Source organism: Mytilus californianus, unplaced genomic scaffold, assembly GCF_021869535.1.
Source record: "Mytilus californianus isolate M0D057914Y unplaced genomic scaffold, xbMytCali1.0.p SCAF_15, whole genome shotgun sequence".
NCBI classification, from domain to species: domain Eukaryota; kingdom Metazoa; phylum Mollusca; class Bivalvia; order Mytilida; family Mytilidae; genus Mytilus; species Mytilus californianus.
Genome location: NW_026262637.1, coordinates 13,525,388 through 13,546,226, shown reverse-complemented (window position 1 = coordinate 13,546,226; position 20,839 = coordinate 13,525,388). Strand labels below are relative to the sequence as shown.

The 20,839-nt window shown below is 32.9% G+C and overlaps 2 protein-coding genes across 2 annotated transcripts; both read right to left on the bottom strand.

Annotated features, from left to right (window-relative positions):
- Positions 1 to 9,228: 9,228 nt before the first annotated feature.
- On the bottom strand, positions 9,229 to 12,634 carry LOC127725454 (uncharacterized). The gene is made up of 5 exons (XM_052232417.1): positions 12,504 to 12,634; positions 11,746 to 12,196; positions 10,881 to 11,051; positions 10,301 to 10,576; positions 9,229 to 10,077 (listed from the first exon to the last, which is right to left on the bottom strand). The coding sequence occupies exons 2-5, from the start codon at positions 12,187 to 12,189 to the stop codon at positions 9,592 to 9,594; spliced, it is 1,377 nt and encodes a 458-aa protein (XP_052088377.1). The 5' UTR covers positions 12,190 to 12,196; positions 12,504 to 12,634; the 3' UTR covers positions 9,229 to 9,591.
- A 4,572-nt stretch (positions 12,635 to 17,206) lies between these two features.
- LOC127725453 (uncharacterized) lies at positions 17,207 to 20,069 on the bottom strand. The gene is made up of 5 exons (XM_052232416.1): positions 19,971 to 20,069; positions 19,225 to 19,675; positions 18,801 to 18,971; positions 18,267 to 18,542; positions 17,207 to 18,040 (listed from the first exon to the last, which is right to left on the bottom strand). Exons 2-5 carry the CDS (start codon positions 19,666 to 19,668, stop codon positions 17,552 to 17,554), a joined length of 1,380 nt encoding a protein of 459 aa, XP_052088376.1. The 5' UTR covers positions 19,669 to 19,675; positions 19,971 to 20,069; the 3' UTR covers positions 17,207 to 17,551.
- Positions 20,070 to 20,839: the final 770 nt, after the last annotated feature.

Here is a 20,839-nt window from a genome sequence, read left to right as displayed (position 1 = left end):
TTTTGATGTAAATAATTTTTATCAGATTTGAAAGCTAAATTGGAATGTTGACCCACATAATAATGTAAACACTGAGTATTAAAACTTCAACAAGAAGTTTATTGATACAGCAAACAAACATGCACCCTATAAAGAAAGAAAAATACTAGCAAAACAAATACCATACATGAATAAACAGTTAAAATCTGCAGTTTATAAAAAGAAAATGTTGTATAACAAATTTAAAAAAATGAATAACAGCAAGACATGGGATGCATACAAAACTCGAAGAAATTTTGTTACTATACTTAAAAAAAAGTCGATAAATAGATACTTCCTAGAACGATGCACAGGTGGTCCTGAGTCTAAAGATTTCTGGCCAACAGTAAAGCCATTTGTAACAAACAAAGGATGCACCAGCCAAGAAGAAACCATACTACAGGAAGACAACAAAATCATCAAAATCCAACAAGAAATATCTGAAATTTTTAATAACTTTTTTTGTAAATGTTGCAAAAGCCCGGACGTCGGTGACAACAACATACAGGTTAATGACAAACACCCATGTAAAGAAGCTATTTTCTAATAAATACTCAAATGGGTCAACATCAAATAAACTTATTTTTCAGCCTATAAATGAAACATTTGTTTCTAAAAGAATTGGTAAAATTAATGTTCAAAAGGCAACTGGTATAGATGGTATATTACCAAAAATTGTACACGCTGCTAAACCTGTAGTGATTAAACCTATCACACAGCTTGTAAATTTATCATTATCCACTTCCATTTTTCCAGACTCGTTAAAAATACCCCAAGTGGCACCCATTCATAAAAAATACAGTGTTCCTGAAGGGTAATTATAGACCCATTAGTGTTTTATCTGCTATATCTAAAATTTTTGAAACAGCCATAGAAATACTAAATGCTTTGATGATATTTTTGACCATTTCCTTGCGGCTTTTCGATCAGGCTATGGCTGTCAGTCAACATTACTTAAAATTTTGAAAGATTGGAAAAAGGCACTGGATAATATTAAATAATAATAAATACTTAGCAGCAATTTTGATGGGTCTCAGTAAAGCTTTTGACTGTCTTCCACATGATCTACTTCTTTGTAAATTGGGAAAATATGGCCTTAGTCCATCTGCTTTTGAATTGCTAAAAAGTCATCTTACAACAAGAAAACAGTGTGTAAAAATAGGTCAGAGTATCAGTCAAATGCAAGATATCTATAAAGGTGTTTCTCAGGGATCTATACTTGGCCCTGTATTATTTAAAGTATTTATAAATGACATCTTTCTTTTTGTTAAACACTGCGAATTATATAACTATGCTGATGATAACATCCTCTCTAAATCAGGTACTACTTTGGAATCATTAATTAAACCCTTAGAGGAAGATAGTAGCTCCCTAATATCATGGTTCTCCTTCAACAAAATGCATGCAAACCCAGAAAAATTCCAGGCAATTGACATAGGTAAAAAAACACACACTCAAAATATGGTCTCCAACCTAAATGGATTCAACATAAAATGTGACGAGGAGGTGAAACTTCTTGGTGTAACAATAGACTTTAAACTGGATTTCAACACTCACATCTCAAACATCTGTAAAAAAGCTGCACGACAACTAAACGTTCTAAAAAAATCGGCACTGATCTCACCAGGCTTTCTAAACTTACAGTATACCACTCATTTATCTTGTCAAACCTCAGCTATTGTCCTCTTACATGGCACTTCTGCAGTGAACAAAAAACAAAGAAAATAGAAAAAATACAAGAAAGAGGACTCAGATTTATTTATGACGACTACAAAAATTCTTACGATACACTCCTTGAACAGTCTAAGCTACCAGCACTAAAAATCAGAAGAATGAGAACTATGGCATTAGACTTACAAAATAATTAATAAATCAAGTCCGGAATTCCTACATAATTAGATAAACATTAAAGAAAATTCAGATAATTTTAGGTACAAAGGCATAGCGGATCTACCACGGCCAAAAACAACAAGGTATGGTAAGAAAAGCCTTAGTTATGAGGCAGCAATACTCCGGAACTCCTTGCCAAATGAGACAAGGAGCTTATCAACTTTTGGCCAGTTAATTTTTTTTTATCTCTACTTGGTGTTTTTCAGAAAATTGTACCTGCAGTTCTTGTAAATAATTGAACTGCTGCTGCCCCATGACTTAACTTTGAAGCCTGCCGTTTGTTTTTTATTTTTATTTTTTGCAATTTTTCTAATTCTATTTATTATTTCTTTGTTTTGCTTATGCATTACCTGTGCTGTAGCTGCTTGCAGTCTTTTGCTTGTGCTGATATTTGACATTTGTTTTAATATATATATCTTGCTTAGCCTTTATTTTGCATGTGCTATCTATGTATTAATACATGTATGTGCTGTCTGTATGTTTGTGTTGTATATGTATCTGATGTTATTACATGTATGTTTTGTTATTTAATATCACTCGGTTAAAGAGCTCTTAAGAGCTCATGTTCCTTGTTATTATGTATATATATGCAAGCCGACTTTAAATAAAGATCACTTACTTACTTACTTAGTGTGCCTCTCTGGAGGTGTGCCTAGATTGGCAGAAGTTATGAAATACAGATAATGCATTTTTGTAAACATTTTATAGGAACATTGTTTAGCAAAACAAATCGTGCATATTGCAGATTAACAAAGCAAATAAACACGTATTAATAATTGGTATTTCAATATTGAATTTCAGTGTGCAAAATATGCATAATAAAACGAACATTAATGACAGTTGATCGGAACTGAAATACACATAGTTAATTTTCCGGCATTTGATGTTTTATCCTGAGACGAGAAAAGTCTGTAATTTTTTATTTCATTTAAGCCAATAGCTGTTGCTGTATCTCAGCCGCATCATAAAGCAACCAATCAGAATCTATGTGATAAGTAATTATTTCAAGATGGCGTGTATATCGACTGAAACTAATAGCTCCGCACCGTGATGCGAAGCAATAACAGACATAACAAGAGTGTCGAAAAGTTTAGTAAACGTAGAATACTCAAAACCACCATTTGCTTTGCATTTAACAATAAGTAAGCCTAATGATCTGCTGGCTGATTTTGCCACAATTTTCGCCATCTCATTATAATTCAAAAACTAATTTAATAATAAACCAAGATACATATATATTGATACAACATCTAACTGGTTTCCGTTCAACATAAATTCAAAATTTGTTTGTGTCACAGATTGTGTTCTAAAATTAACAACTTTTGACTTGTCAACATTAACAACTATGTCATTTACATTACACTATATACTTAAAACATCTAATATTTTTGAAGGTCATTTTCATTTTCGGCTAATAACACAAATGAAAAAAAAAATAAAACAGTTGTAATAGATTTTGGAAGACTTTGCATGCGATACTTACACATCCCATCGTGTTTCTTGCAGTATTTGCCCTGATATTAACTCATTGAAAGTCCTTTTACACTAGCTTCTCGATCAGGCAATATTGTTTTCAGAATACATTTAAAACAGTTGACAAATAGAGATACAAAATATAAATCTCGCCTCATTGTAATTTCGATACGGTATAATGTACATTTTGTAGAGAACGAAGTCTTAATAACATAATAATATCTTTATTGTCATATAAACATATTTAGTTTGTGACAAAACAAAACATGATATAGCAAAGAAATAACAATCTTATTATAAATGAACACATGGAAAACAAAATATAAGACTTAATCCCTCAGTTCTAATGACTGTTTTATAAAGAAGTCAATATATTTAACATGTTCCATGGTAGAGGGGTTTAGCACTTCTTTTACTTTTTGTTCTTGGGTAAGAGACATAAAATGGAAGGTAAACAATTTTTAAATAGGATATCCCTTAGATGTTTGTTAATTTTACATTCAAGGAGAAAGTGTTTTTCATCCTCCAGCAAGTGGCACAGTTTATATAATCGATCTAATCTATAGGAATTGTATGATAGCGACTTTTTTCTATTTCTAAATTAGGGTCACTAATTTCCAACTTCGTGAACAGAATAGAAAACGGAAACGGGGAATGTGTCAAAGAGACAACAACCAACCCGACCAAAGAGCAGAAAACAGCCCAAGGCCCGCAATGGGTCTTCAACTCAGCAAAAATATACCGGACCTGGAGGCCCTACATGATAATGTGTACTAGTTCAGTGAAATGGACGCCAGTCTGAACTCCGAAACATACAAATGAACCAAAATAAAACAAAAACAAAAAAACAAAAAAAATCACACACACACAAACAAGACTAACAAAGGCTAGAGGTTCATGACTTAGGACAGGCGCAAAACTTGGTGTGATTAAATATATTTTTGAGATCTCAACCTATTATAGAAATTTAAGGTAATTTGAAGCTAAATAAAATTCTCTATCCAAGCTAACTAAAGTTTTAAATTCTTATAAAGTAATAGTTTACTGTTTTCATCATACATGTAGCTATTTATTCTATTTTTATATTTTTTTTATAAGTTCATTTTTAATCAAAGGCTTTAAAGAGTTTACTTCATTTAAGTCCATACAATTTGTAATTTTATCTAAAAGATCTTGGTTGGGAGAAATAGTCTTGGCATATGTAAACTAGGAATAAGTACCATGCAAGTCCAACAGTTTTGACAATGTAAATGCTTCTTTAAGCAAAGGATTTATATTTTCAGAATTCAGTCTTGCGATAGAAGAGGGACGAAAGATACCAGAGGGACAGTCAAACTCATAGATCGAAAACAAACTGACAACGCCATGGCCAAAAATAAAAAGACAAACAGACAAATAATAGTACAGATGACATAACATAGAAAACTAAAGACTAAGCAACACGAACCCCACCAAAAACTGGGGGTGATCTCAGGTGCTCCGGAAGGGTAAGCAGATCCTGCTCCACATGTGGCACCCGTCGTGTTGCTTATGTTATTACAAATCCGGTAAATAGTCTAATTCGGTAGGTCACATTCGTGAAAAGGGAAGATACACAACAGTTGATTAATAAATCAATATAAAATGAAAAAAAAAACAGTTAAAAAATCGATAAACTAGTGAATCCAAAATTTTAACTCTTTTACAACAGTTGAACTTGCGCTATAATTCTGTTGGGAGAGGCTACCATGTAGCAAAGCATACGATTTCCCGCAAATCTATATATTCGATGATCAAAAAGTATCCGAAAAATAATACAGACTTCTTTCTCTTTCAGAGATAGCACCTGCTTCATGATATTGAAATCACAACACATTAACATGTAAACTATGTGAGGCAATGGACCCTGACTGATGTTGAGGGGCTGTAATAATCTTCATGGCAATGAGATATGCCAATGCTAATACAACTGCCGACAATGAAACAAACATAAGCTTTAACATTCAGCATGTAAAGTTTGGAACTAAATGAACCCAGGAAAGGTTCAGGCCAAATAATATTAAGAGAAATGAGATTGATTACAACTCCCTACCAAATATCATTGACTTTCCATTAGCTATGGTCCCCCTTAAACTGATCTAATCACAAACCAAATGCCGACATCACCGGAAAAATCTTCGTCGAGGTAAGACAAAAATGCTTTAATTACATATATTTTATGACTGCTATTGGAATACTCATAGATATTCTAGTGATAAAATTTGACCACTGAAAACTGCTGTGCATACGATCAGAGCACCTCATGGTTTTATCTCTTTCTTCTTATGTTCAGTTTCTCATAAATACTAGTAGATCAATATTAAAATGTGGCACTGTTTAAAGAGAAGTAACTCTAACAAACAAGTAATATTTATTGCGTCCGAAGCGCTTTTCTGCATTCACCTTCACCAGATTCGCTCAAGTCTGAAAAATGAAAGTTAAAAATGTACAGCTACATAAGCAATTTAAAAGATACTGGGAATTCTTTTGATTTCGTAGGCACCAATTTTCGTGGATACAGGAGAATTTGTAATTATATTGATACTTTAATCGTGGTTTTCACTAATTCTGTGATCATATAAGCCTATACAACACTTTTATTTCATTGAATAACTGTATACATAGTATTCCTTTACCAATGCAATCCACGAAAATGTATATCCCATGGACAATTATGAATCAACAGTATACGATCAAAGGGGGTCTTAAGGAATAACCATCATTAGCAACCGTCGTGTTGCGTACGGCAAGTGGTTTATCATGAAATGTAAATTTACATTAAATATGAAAAAAGAAAGAATGAAAATGCACTAGATATTTGTGTTATTATTATTTTGAGGACTCTCAGGAAGATTAGTTTTAAATAATGGGATTATCCTCCTGAAATATAGATTATTTCTTTCTTTATTTTATCTAACATATAAACCCGAGCAATCACATGGATTCGTACCAAAATGAACGAATTCCAGTTTTCAAAATATATCTAAAAAAAAAATCTGAGTCGTTATCTGCAAATCACCTCAATATGAAAAAAGATAGCTTAAATCAACGTATTCATAATTCTGAAGAAAGTAACACTTGTAAACAGCACTGTACATCTAATCGGTTAATTTACATTATCTATCAAACTGACTTCCGGATAGCAAGATAACACAGTAGTCAACTATCACGTTGTACAGCACAATGAAACAAAGCAAGTCAAACGGTACTGTCAATTTGTACAGCACAATGAAACAAAGCAAGTCAAACGGTACTGTCAATTTGTACAGCACAATGAAACAAAGCAAGTCAAACGGTACTGTCAATTTGTACAGCACAATGAAACAAACAAGTCAAACGGTACTGTCAATTTGTACAGCACAATGAAACAAACAAGTCAAACGGTACTGTCAATTTGTACAGCACAATGAAACAAACAAGTCAATTTGTACAGCACAATGAAACAAACATGTCAAGTCAAACGGCATTGTCAATAACTAGCACTATCTGTCAAATTGACCACTTGGTAGCAATATGAAACATTATGACGTATAATCATGGTTACATTTGAATGATCAACAGAAAAAGAACACTCCAACTTCGGCAAAATGAATTATTGACTATTCAAAATCAATTAACCCAACTATACACAACTAAACTATCAAATTGAACACTATATATTCACACTGTCAAATAACTATCACTCATTTATTCATTGAATATATTATTAGAACTCCGAATCTTAGAACTATTAATAATACTTCACTCTTCACTTGGTATTCACTATCTTAATCCAAAGAATAAATTATACTCACTTTTCACAATATCTATAAATCCGCCAACATTCTGGAGAATGATCAAAACTCCGATTCTGAACTACTGCCTCTCCTGCATTATATACTACCCAAATGGATGAGTTCAAGTCTCATTGTAAGTTAAGGGTAGTTTGGAAGGTTTACTAGTTACACGACTGATATCAAGTCTATAAAAGGGGTGTTTCAAGAAATTCTGCACTGAACTTAGGAGGAACTTAATAAAATAAATAAAAAACGAACTTGACATGTCTAAACCCTTTCCATTCCCCTGAATTATTTCATGCCATAACAGGTATTTTCGTTACACTACCCATGCCTAAAAAATCATTCGTCCTTGCTTGTTGTTTATTAGTAACTTCAAAATAAAACTATGTACAACTATTGGTTATCTTGGTATCCTGGATTATGTTTTATTACCACAAAAATTTCTGGTTATGCTCAAACATGTAGGAATTTGGACTACCACTAAAGACAAACTAGGAATGTCTACTTCGAATCAGCTGGCACTTTCTTCTAAATGATGGGGATCTATTTGCCATTTTCTTCATAATTATTTTCACGTACGTAGTCACAAATCTTGTTTCCTTTACGGATCGGTCCTTTGTATCAACTGTTTCCATTTTCCTAATAGTTTGAGTCTTAGGGGTACTCACTAATTTAGGGGCCAAAGTCTTTTCCAATTTTTGTCTTAAATCCTGTACCTTGCCTCTTGGTGCGTGCACTGGAGTTGGTCTCGTGACCTTTTGTATTTTTCTTCCAATCTCCACAGGTGGTGTTGTTGGCTTGTCAACCTCCATGGACATTTCCCGGGCTTCTGAATCAATAACTCTGGAACCACTAAACCCAACAATATTTCCATCACTTGAAATGTTCTCAAATACACTTTTTAATTGTCCACTTATTCTTTGTCGTTATCTTCTTCTCATCTTGAGAAACCAAACCTAGTATCCTTGGGAGCGGATAAGCATCCTTTACTTACATCTAGGAATTGCCAATGGGGGTCGGTTGAGAACAAAACATTACGACAAAAGAGAAGATTTCAGCCTCCCGATTGTTGAACTTTCCATTTCTATGTAGCAACATTCCAGCCGGGCCTGCATATGGAGTATATATCTCCCAGTTGATACTATATTTTTGGGCTTGCGTTTCCTATCACGATTTCCGTGATAGAGTGTTGCTGCTCACAAGGAAGCTATCAAAACAAGAGTTCCAAGTGGTGAAGTCGAAATCATCCTTCGATAACTTTAAGACACCATCACACGAGTTGGTTGACCGCTATGGAATAACTTTTTCACAGATGACGACGGATATATTCCAATCGTCAGAACCACATTCCCGTCCTCCTTTTCACCGAATGTGACCTACCAGTTGTATGATACGTGTTATGTTCTTCTCATATATTTTATGATGGTATGATACTAAACCCCTAACGGTATGATGAAGACATAATCTTTCAATCAGTTTAATTGAGGTCTGGAGCTGGCATGTCAGTAACTGCTAATTGTCCTTTGTTAATTTATGTATCATTGTCATTTTGCTTAGTTTCTTTTGTTACCTGATCTGACATCGGACTCGAACTTCTTTTAAACTGAGTTTTACTGTGTGTATTGCTATGTGTTTCTTTATTCTACATTGGCTACATGTATAAGGGGAGGGTTGAGATCTCACAAAACATGTTTAACCCCGCAGCATTTTTGCGCCTATCCCAAGTCAGGAGTCTCTGGCCTTTGTTAGTCTTGTATGTTTTTTAATTTTAGTTCCTTTATATGTTTTGGAGTTTAGTGTGACGTCCATTTTCACTGAACAAGTACACAATTTTATTTAGGAGCCAGCTGAGGACCACCTCCGGGTGCGGGATTTTCTCGCTGCGTTAAAGACCCATTGCTGGCCTTCGGCTGTTATCTGCTCTTTGGTCGGGTTGTTGTCTCTTTGACATATTCCCCATTTCCATTCTCAATTTTATTGATTAGACCTATCACTAGTTTTGTACTTACATGAGCAACACGACGATAAATCCAGCAACGACAGTTATCAATATTCAAAGTTGATACTTATTTTATTTCAGGACATGTATATTTTATTTACTTGTGTATACATACATATATACAGCAAGTTAATAGTTATTTACAGATATACACTACTAAAAACCTTAGTTATCATGATTATCACAGAAGATAGTGTGACTGAAATGGGCCTTCCTACTTTAAATTAACTAACATTTATTGACATTATTTACAATTACGAATAATTATTTACCTGTTATGAAATATGCATAGCGTAACAAACGTATAATAGTTTATCTGAGACATAATGTATTGTTAGCTATTATATTCCAAGCTGTTTATTTATTACAAATGCTTCAGTATTTATAACGATATGAGTGACCATATATATATTTCTATACATGTATATGTTTCACAGTTCTTATTGGCCCTTTGTTAGACCAAGCGTAGTCATAGTGATTCAACGCAAGTAGTTTCTCATGGCTTTTCATTAACGGAGAACTCCTGACAAACAATCGCATGTCCTTTTTCAAAATGACATTAATCTGAGATTTCACGTCTGACTTTTTCAACAATCTAGTTTCCCATGATCCTCTATCCAAACTGAAACCTTTACTTGACTTGCAGTAAACAACGTATCTCTTGCATCGTTCGCCTGTTTGCACTGAGAATTCGTATAAAGCTGGTTTCTTGTAAAGTCCGCCACAAATTACTTTCCTTCTGTATCCTTCTGAATCCCCATGTCGTTTTTCCCACATGTGTTCTTTGTCAGCTGGTACAGACGGTGCCATTGCTAAATGCCATTTTGACCAATGTGCGCTTTTCAACATGAAATTTGTTTCTGGAACATTTTCCCTCTTAAGTTTTGGCAAGTTTTCTAGCTGAAATGTACAAAAGTAGTCTCTTATAAAACGGTTGTATTTCCAAAATTGGTCCTATATAGTTAAGATTCTTTTGTAAATTTTAATCTATTTATTATCCTAGTATAATATATCTTTGAAACGACGTTTATATAATAACTTAAGTAACTGAAATTTCTTTACATATGTTTAATCACTAACACAGTTTGTAACTGACTGCTAATATCACATCCAAATGCCATACCTTGTACTTATCAAAAAGCCTGTTCTTCCGTTTTTCCGTCAATTTATCGTGCTTTGATTTGAAACGTGGCGTCTTTGTCTTTAACGTTTTCTTAAGAACTGGCTTTGGGCTAGGTTTTAGGCCTTTGATAGATCCCGGCTTTGTCAACGATGGTATCTTTGTAATGGGAGCAGAAACTGTATCCATGACATCAGCGTCTGATCTCAATTTTCCAAATAATGCATCTAAATCTTTATGAACCGTCGACCCTCTAGCTCGAACCTCTTTCTCGTAATTCTAAAAATGAAATGAACATCTTTTAGAAACAAGCATATTGTGCCTTGAATTTTGATAAATGTTAAACTTTTCTGATATGGTGAAAATTGTTTGTTTCTTTTGTATGCCTCCTACTATAATGATTAATCGTCATTTTCACTTGTTGGTCCTTGATCGGTGAACTAAGATATTTTTATATTTATTTTTGAATTTCAATATGTAATAATTACAGCCGTTCATTTGGGGCTAGGTTAGTTTTGTTTTGAATTGAGTTCATAATTGTCTTCTAGATCAAAATCATTTTGATGGAATATTAAATATCTACCTGTAGGAGAGTTTCATCATGTTCTCTGTAACAAATTGCCATCATAAAGTCAAACATGTTGCTGAAGTCTGCTAATTCTAAACATTTGCCATCAGTGGCAGTAGATATCTTTTTGTAAAAGTCCTTCGTTGAATTATAACCTCTGCACTGTACGCCATATATTCTAACATTCTGAAATATGTTTTTACAATAATAATGCAAGGAGAAAACATGCAAGTTATCACATAAAAAATATGTATACAAATGTACTAATCATTTGTATAAATATAGACAATTCAACCTTTTTTAAAAGGACTGTATATATAACATGTAAATTCATTCATACATGTTTGTATTATTCAAAGTTATCAGTAAATTATGTATTCTACAAGGATCACTAGTCCTTCACCTTTCATCTGATACCTTAATTACTAAAAAAGTTTTAGATTTACACCTATGCGTAGGAACTATTTTGTTTTAAATATGTACTACTGTCCAGTATGTTCTTTTTTGACCGGGCCTGATAAGGTGGTGTTGCATCTTACAAAGTTTGTTCAAATTTATTTTTGCAAAGAATTCCGCTCAAGCCGGTGCCAGAGGCCCTCTTAAACTTGCAGTGAGGTGAGAGTTTTTTTTGCTCCGTGTTGAAGGTCTCACTTTGAGATGAAGAACAGCAATAAGAGCTCTGTTCCTTTGCTTATTGTGTGTGGTTTTTTGTTGCTGTGCATGTACTGATTTTGAGTCATGGATGGATACCCCATATCCTTTGTTTTTCTATAATATGAGATTAAGTTGATTTTTGGGATAATAAGTATAAAATATTTCCCGTTGAAAAGGTCTTTTTCTAAATATAGTTATGAACATTATACTAAACAAAAGAACTTACCATTGTAATTAGCTGGTATGCTTCGTTCCTCCAGTCTATTTTATAAGTTTTCCCGCCATATTTATATCCAGGTTCGTGTGGATCAGCATCACCAATCATCACAAGCGCCCTCTTTGACCCTGGTGTCCAGGACAGCTTTTGGACGTTTTGTAAAACAAGTTCGTAGCATTCATCACCATCACCACCGCCAGTAGATCCAACATTTTTTACCCAAGTACATAATTCTGCTACATTTGTAGAGAAGTCAATATGTTTCGTGATGTAGTTGTGTTTGTCACAGTAGTCACCATGAGCAAATACTGCCATCCTAATACCAGGAATATCCGCTTGGAGGCGTTGTATCATGTCCTGAACATTTCCCTTCACTTCATTGATACAGCCAGACATGGATCCAGTCGTATCAAAAGAAAAGCATATTTCAATCGGTCCACCTGGTATAGCCATCTTTTACCTAAAAATTATAATGAATATTAATCATACTTAATTGAAAATTATATTTTTTTAATGTACAGGGTATGCTTAAACACATCTTTTATCTACCTTGTATTCCCTCCTATTGTTATCTATAAATGTTACTGGTTTGGAGCAGATTCAAATACAGTTGGTCAAATAAGTTGTTTAAGCCCAACTCATCGCCGAACATTTTTGTTTTTTGAAACATAATTTACTACTGGCACCCGTTTTGGTCGATCCTTTTTGAAAATAACTGATATGTAGCTGCTGTAGCTGCGTTTTGTTGATAAGAAAATAATACTCACTTTTATTACAGTATATTTCTTGCTGTCTGTGTGCCTTGGAATACAGATATGTTATGATCCATATGAGTAATCATTCTGTTTATATACTGTTAAAATCTGTTGACGTAAACATTTATATCGATAAAAATAAGTCTGATCATGTACACACTTTAAAAGAAAACACACGAGGATGTCCGAGTAGATAACTATACCGACAGAACTATTAAAGTTATCGTATTTGTAGTAAAGCTATATCAATTTTGCCTCAATAATATTTTAATTTGCTTTGCTTGTTCACTTGATTGGTATTTTAATTTTTTGTTTTGATAAGCTTAATTTGATAAGTCATTGTATTAATGAAATTTAAATTTAAATTCTCCCAACTTATATATTGCTTTATAACATCGATCCATGGCCGTTTAGTTAGGAGAATTTTAATTATGACCAAATTGTTTAAATTGAAATTTAGCCTGCACAAACTGTTCAAAGATTTCGATGAATAATATCATGTATAAAGAAGGTCATATTTTTTTCTTTTTTTGACTATACTGTGGCCACATGCATATATGTTCGCATTTGTTTACTACAATTACTACAATATTGTCAGGGTACGTAGCTGCTTGGGAGATTTTATACTTAGTGAGATAAATGGTACATGTACAAAATGTATTTAATCAGGAACATGGGAATATTGTATGTTATAGTATTATATAGTTTAATTGAAGAATATCTTCACTCTAATTAGTTTAGATACGTTTTCTTTGCGCATGAATAATTAAAATGAAAATGCATATTAACTTTAACATAGAAATTATGTTTATTATTTCTCCCTACTTAAATATAAAGAGACTTGTAGGTAGTATTATATATAGTTTTTCTCATATAGTTGGCGTCAGACAAGAATATATGATACGACTATAGCTAGTTTACATAGAATTAATAACAGTTTTATTTTTTTTTCTTATTCTAAAAAGAGCAATTTGTTTAGATAAAACAGGGAAAGTTACATTTTCAAAAGAGTTTTATAGTGTTATGATCTTCATTGCTTCTATCTCATTGTCATCAAATTGATACCTAATCACTGCTTTTGTATGGCAATATGAATCGTTGTTCGATCTTGTCTTTTTCTTGTTGAATTATAAAAACCTGAACTTTTTGGTTAATAAAATAAATAATTTAAATAGTCAAGTCAATGTTACTTTTACAACAAGGAAATGTTTTCGTAGATGTAGCGCTACGCCTATTTTAGAACAAAGTCTTCGACGATCCGCCATGGTAGCATTTGACAAATAAGTGAAGCGTAAATGATCAATTACTGAAGTTTTTGAAACGAAAGTTGAAAGGACAAGGTATTGTTTCGGACCAAATTGACCATATAAAGAATCGTATTTGAAAAATTCTTAAATTTGCAGAATGAAATCTTGAATCTGTGATAAATAATCAAGCATTTGATTTTCAGTTTAAAAAATTTGTAGCTCATTGGTAATAATGCCACCAAAGGGCAGTGCATTCAGTAAAAATACAAATTTACCGATAAATGTGACAATTTGACACACAGATGCTACGAAATAATACAAAGAAGACGTCTCGCCCAAAAAGGCATCCACACAGGATGTATATGTTTTGCTTACTACTTGTTGACAAACAAATGTTTAAGGTGAAGAGTGTGATCTATACTAATTTAACAAATATGTTCACGAATTTAGCCTTTTTTTTTTTTTAACTTGAATTGGGTAAGTCGCCACTATGACGTCACTTCAATGACATCCCAATCAATTTGCGTCATCAAGACTAACCAGTTACTGTCATTTTAATTAAAGACTCCATAGACCTAATCGCTAATTGGGATTCTGCGACACTTGACCTGAGAATTTGCGATAGTTGAACTTTTGACGTTATACAACAATCACTTTTTTGTTTTTGGAGTCAGAAATGTTCTATTGTGACGTAAAAATTTTACTTGACCTTTGTGGTGTCCAGTAATGGCGGAGAAATAGCGATAAAGCGTATTGAGGGTGTTTAACAAGTAACGCGTAAATGTGTCATCCAATTATTTTATCTTCGACATATTTATAGGGCCAAATAGGCATCAAATCTTGTCGTTTTCCAAAATTTTTCACTTCACAATTAAGTTATAATTTTCCACCATGGGTTGTTCAAGTGTCTCTTTATCAACTCAATAGTGACAATTAAAGCTGTCATAGCACCCTTATGTCTAACACTGTGAGATCGACGCAAATGACATATTGGGCCAAGATGTCATTTTACAATATGTCTACTATATCCATTTCATGACATTATTACAACCGTATCAGGCTAGGCATGTTTCTGCAATTGACGATTACTACTGGTATACAATAATACTTTAGAATCATGTGACTGGGTTTACATGCAAACCTGGAGAAGCCTATCTCAAAGACGCACCTGCTCTCACTCCGTTTTAAGTGCATGCGTGTATGACTATTCTATAACGGCTGAAAAAAATAGAAGATATAGTCGTGATTAATTTTGTGCTAAATGTTTTGATTAAAGGTATTTGTACAGTATGCAATCGACTGACAACTGTTTTACATGTACTTCAGAATAATTGCGCTTACGCAATAACAGTCTCCAATTTCTTACACACAATACCAACTCATTACATTTTCGCGCGACAATGAAAAGTAGTTTATATACACCACTTGTTGACGAAACATAGTATTCTTTATTGTATATCCTTTTCCGTCCGTCTGTCCGTCATTCTCTTAACACATCTTACAAAAGCAATAGACAAATTTCTTCAATTTGTATTGAATCTTTGAAGAAAGGTTCCTGACCATTTTATTTTTGCCGGTGTTTCGTTACAGAGTTACAGGATGTTACCTGTGAGATTTAAAGCAATTTTCACATACTAGTATACTATTATCGCGCACTAACTTGCTTTAGTTAGAGTTTTCTTGAAACATAACGCTGTTGTTTGGATTAATAATAGTGGATCAATTTGAAAAAAAAAATGTTTGTCATTCCAGAGTAATATGTGACTTTCACTGTCATATTTCAAAAGTCAATTGTGCATATATGTCACAATGATTTGAGCATGCGTGTATCAGTTTAATAGCTGGGATAAATGAAGAAAGCTCTGTATCCCAATTTTTTACATTTTTACCTATTATGTCTGGTTTTTTTTGCTCACACACTGTTGTCAATATTATGGAATTCTATTCAACTGTCAGAACTGTGAGAAGTTCAGCTAGTTATAAAACCAGGTTTAATTCGCCATTTTCTACATAAAGAAATGGCTGTACCAAGTCAGGAATATGACAGTTGTTTCTCATTCGTTTGATGTGTTTGAGCTTTTGATTTTGCCATTTGATAAAGGACTTTCCGTTTTGAATTTTCGGTATTTTTGTTACTTTACTTTTTGTCTTTTTAAAGTTATAAGACTTAAAAGTCAGATCCATGACAAGTACATGTACGACTTGTTCAAATTGCTTAGTCTTTAGTTTCTATGTTGTGTCTTGTGTACTATTATTTGTCTGTTTGTTTTTTTCTTTTTTAGCCATGGCGTTGTCAGTTTATTTTCGATCTATGAGTTTGAATGTCCTTCTGGTATCTTTTGCCCCTCTTTTTTAAACTTTGTTGTTTGGATTAGTGAACGTTAGCGACTTTTCGATTTAGATTTTTTTTCGGAATTGCTTTTAAAGAGTTATATGCGATTCTAAACATCAAAAGATGAAAGGCAAATGTTCCCTGAATTTATTTTACACCAGGGCCATTTTCTAATTATAGTCCTTTAATCTTTTGTAAAATTCACAGTGTCATCGATTGAAATGTGTACTCTAAAGTTTAAACATCATTTGGGAGGAATTTTCTAACACGAGACCAAATTATCAATGCCTAACCACGCTCACAACTGCACTTTTGACAGATTTTGGTTAATATTTAATACTATCAAAAAAGGTATAAGAAGGACATCCTTAACCAAAATCAAAATTATGTAGTACTATCCACCAGAGATCAAATGACGGATAGATATAGCAACTATAGGTCACCATACGGCCTTCAACAATGAGCAAAATCCATACCGGATAGTAAGCTATAAAAGGCCCAGACATGACCAAATGTAAACAATTCAAACGAGAAAACAAACGAAACGACCTGATTTGTGCTAAAACAATTAAGACTGATATAACGAAACATTAAACCTGTTTTGTTTATCATCTCAACTTTCACATTTGGTAAAGATAAGGGTTAGATAGTTTATATGTACCGATGGTTATGAATTAGGGCTAGACAAGAAACCCAACATCTATTATATGATGTCTGCTATCATCAAAAGTATTAATATTTAACAAGAGTAACACAGCGGGTGTCACAAGTAAAGAGTTCAGCTTAGCTGTTTTGGTGTGGTTCGTGATGTTGCGTCTTGCGATTTCTTCCGAAAAAGCGACAGATCTATACATATTACTCAAAATGAATAAAATAAGATGCGGAATATTCGAAAATGAGACAGCAACCTAACAATATAAATTCCAAAATAAACGTAAAGGTAAAAAATAAACAAACCTGTATAACCTTAGACAATGGAAATCTCTGACTGTTTTTTTTCAAATATCTTCCTTTTATCAGGAAAAAACCAAACGCATGTAAAATAAATGACTTCTACTATTATCAGGTTTTTTGATAAAAATCAAATGTAAACAAGATGTTAGTATATCACATGATATAACCAGCAACGACATTGATCAATAATCATATTTGATACATATTTTATTTACATGTATTTACATATATATATATATATTGAAGGTTAATGATTATTTACAAGATATACAATATTGAAACCTTAGTTATCATAATTATCACAGATGTTTATGGGACTGAAGTATGCCTTCTTACTTTAGTTTAACTTAAATTATTTACATTATTTACAATCAGGAATACAATTTATCTGTAATGAAATATGCACAGCGTAATACAAATTTAGATGTTTATCTGGAACATAATATATTGTTAGTTATCCCCTTCCAAGATATTTATTTATTACAAATGCACTAGTAATTAAAAGTTATGAATGCACATGTATTTTTCTATACTTGTATATGTTTCATGGTTCTTATTGGCCCTTTGTTAGACGACCAAGCGTAGTCATAATGATTCAAAGCGAGTAGTTTCTCTTGGCTTTTTATTAATGGACAACTTCTGACAAACAGTCGCATGTCTTTTTTCAAAATGTCATTAATCTGAGATTTCACATCTGACTTTTTCAACAATCTAGTTTCCCATGATCCTCTATCCAAAATGAAACCTTTACTTGATTTGCAGTAAACAACGTATCTCTTACAACGTTCTCCAGTTTGCACTGAGAATTCGTATAAAGCTGGTTTCTTGAAAAGTCCGCCACAAATTACTTTCCTTCTGTATCCTTCTGAATCGCCATGCCGTTTTTCCCACATGTATTCTTCGTCAGCTGGTACAGACGGTGCCATTGCTACCTGCCATTTTGACCAATGTGCGCTTTTCAACATGAAATTGGTCTCTGGAACATTTTCCCTCATAAGTTTTGGCAAGTTTTTTAGCTAAAATGTACAAAAGTAGTCTATTATAAGATTGTATTTCCAAATTGGTCCTATATAGTTAAGTGCCTTTTGTAAAGTTTAATATATTTCTATCCTATGATATATCTTTGAATACGACGTTTATATAATAAATAAACACTGCACGAAAAGGTACTACAAGTACCTAAAATTCCTTTACATATTTTAATCACTAACACAGTTTGTTACTGACTGCTTATTACCTTACCTTGTATTTATCAAAAAGACTGTTTTTCCTTTGGTCCATCAATGTATCATGCTTTGGTTTGAAACCTGGTGTCTTTGTCTTTAAAGTTTTCTTAAGGACTGGCTTTGGACTAGGTTTGAGGGCTTTTATAGATCCAGGCTTTGTCAACGATGGTATCTTTGTTATGGGAGCAGGAACTGTATCCATGACATCAGCGTCTGATCTCAATTTTCCAAATAATGCATCTAAATCTTTATGAACTGTTGACCCTCTAGCTCGAACCTCTTTCTCGTAATTCTAAAAATGTAATAAATATATTTTAGAAACAAGCATGTTGTGCCTTGAATTTATCAAAATGTTCTGATATGATGAAAATTGTTTGTTTCTTTTTGTATGCCTCCAAACATTTGTATTTTCATATTTATTTTTGAATTTCAATATGCAATACATTTGTAATTACAGTTGTTTCTTTGGCGCCAGCTCAGTTTTGTTTTGAAATGAGTTCTTAATTGTCCTCTAGATCAAAATTATTTAGACAGAATATTAAATGTCTACCTGTAGGAGAGTTTCATCATGTTCTCTGTAACAAATTGCCATCATGAAGTCAAACATGTTGCTGAAATCTGCCAATTCTAAACATTTGCCATCAGTGGCAGTAGAAATCTTTTTGTAGAAGTCTTTCGTTGAACTATAACCTCTGCACTGTACACCATATATTCTAACATTCTGAAAATATGTTTTTTGCAATAATTATGCATGGAGAGTACAAGTAAGTTATCACAAAAAAAAAAGTATACAAAAATAATATTTGTATAAAAATAGACAATCCAACCCTTTTTTTTTAAGACTTTCTGCATTAAATGTAAACGAATATGAGATTAAGTTGATTTTTGGGATAACAAATAATAAGTGTTTCCTGTTGAAAAGGTATTTTTTTCTAAATATAGTTATGAACATTATACTATATAAAAGAAATTACCATTGTCATTAGCTGGTATGCTTCGTTCCTCCAGTCTATTTTATAAGTTTTCCCGCCATATTTATATCCAGGTTCGTGTGGATCAGCATCACCAATCATCACCAACGCTCTCTTTGACCCTGGTGTCCAAGACAACTTTTGGACGTTTTGTAAAACAAGTTCGTAGCATTCATCCCCATCACCACCGCCGGTAGATCCCACATTTTTTACCCAAGTACATAATTCTGCTACATTTGTAGAGAAGTCAATATGTTTCGTGATGTAGTTGTGTTTATCACAGTAGTCACCATGAGCAAATACTGCCATCCTAATACCAGGGATATCCGCTTGGAGGCGTTGTATCATGTCCTGAACTTTTCCTTTCACTTCGTTGATACAACCAGACATAGATCCAGTCGTATCAAATGAAAAACATATTTCAATCGGTCCACCTGGTATAGCCATCTTTTACCTGAAAATTATAATGAATATTAATCATACTTAATTGAAGTATAATTTTTTACTGTGCAGAGTATACTATACACTTCTATTATCTACCTTGTATTCCCTCTTATTATTATCCAAATGTTACTGTTTTGGAGCAGATTCAAATAAAATTGGTCAAATAAGTTTTTTAAGCTCAACTGAACGCCGAACATTTTTGGAACATGATTTACTACAGGCACCCTTTTTGGTCGATCCCTTTTGAAAATAACTGATATGTAGCTGGTGCAGCTGCTTTTTGTTTATAAGAAAATAATACTCACTTTTTTTTACAGTATATGTCTTGCTGTCTGTGTGCGTCGAAGTACAGATATATTATGATCCATATTAGTATCCATTGGGTTTATATACTGTTAAATCTGTTGACGTAAACATTTATAGTGATAAAAATAAGTCTGATCAAGTTAACAATTTATAAGAAAACACACGAGGATGTCCGAGTAGATAACTATATCGACAGAAATGTTAAAGTTCTCGTATTTGTAGTAAAGCTATATGAATATTGCCTCAATTATATTTTAATTTGCTTTGCTTTTTCACTTGACTGGTATTTTAATATTTTTTTTTATAAGCTCAATTTGATAACTCATTGTATCAATGAAATTTAAATTTAAATTCTCCCAACTTATATATTGCTTTATAACATCGATCCATGGTCTCTTAGTTGGGAGAATTTTAATTATGACAAAATTGTTTAAATGGAAATTTAGCCTGCACAAAATGTGCAGAGATTTCGATGAATAATACCATGTATGAAGAAGACCATATTTGTTCCTTTTTTGAAAGATACTGTGGCCACATGCATATATTTTAGCATTTGTTTACTGCAACATTGTCCGGGAACGTAACTGCTTGTGAGATTTTGTACTTAATGAGATAAATGGTACATGTTCAAAATGTAATTAATCAGAAACATGGGAATACTGTTATATTGTATCAATTTAATTGAATAAGATCTTCACTTTAATAAGTGTAGACACGTTTTCTCTGCGCATGAATAATTAAAGTGAATATGCATATCAACTTTAACATAGAAATTAGGTTGATAATTTCTCCCTACTTAAATACAAAATGACTTGGAGAGAGTATAAATATTATATATAGTTTTCTCATCTAGTTGGCGTCAGGCAAG

Bases quoted from the DNA above. Each gene is read 5' to 3' on its own strand.
- LOC127725454 (XM_052232417.1), bottom strand. From the start codon at position 12,189: ATGGCTATACCAGGTGGACCGATTGAAATATGCTTTTCTTTTGATACG. The intron at 11,052-11,745 runs GTAAGTTCTTTT...AACATATTTCAG, and splicing joins CATACCAGCTAATTACAATG to AATGTTAGAATATATGGCGT. The intron at 10,577-10,880 runs GTAGATATTTAA...TTTCATTTTTAG, and splicing joins ATGATGAAACTCTCCTACAG to AATTACGAGAAAGAGGTTCG.
- LOC127725453 (XM_052232416.1), bottom strand. From the start codon at position 19,668: ATGGCTATACCAGGTGGACCGATTGAAATATGTTTTTCATTTGATACG. The intron at 18,972-19,224 runs GTAATTTCTTTT...ACATATTTTCAG, and splicing joins CATACCAGCTAATGACAATG to AATGTTAGAATATATGGTGT. The intron at 18,041-18,266 runs GTAAGGTAATAA...TGTACATTTTAG, and splicing joins GTCTTTTTGATAAATACAAG to CTAAAAAACTTGCCAAAACT.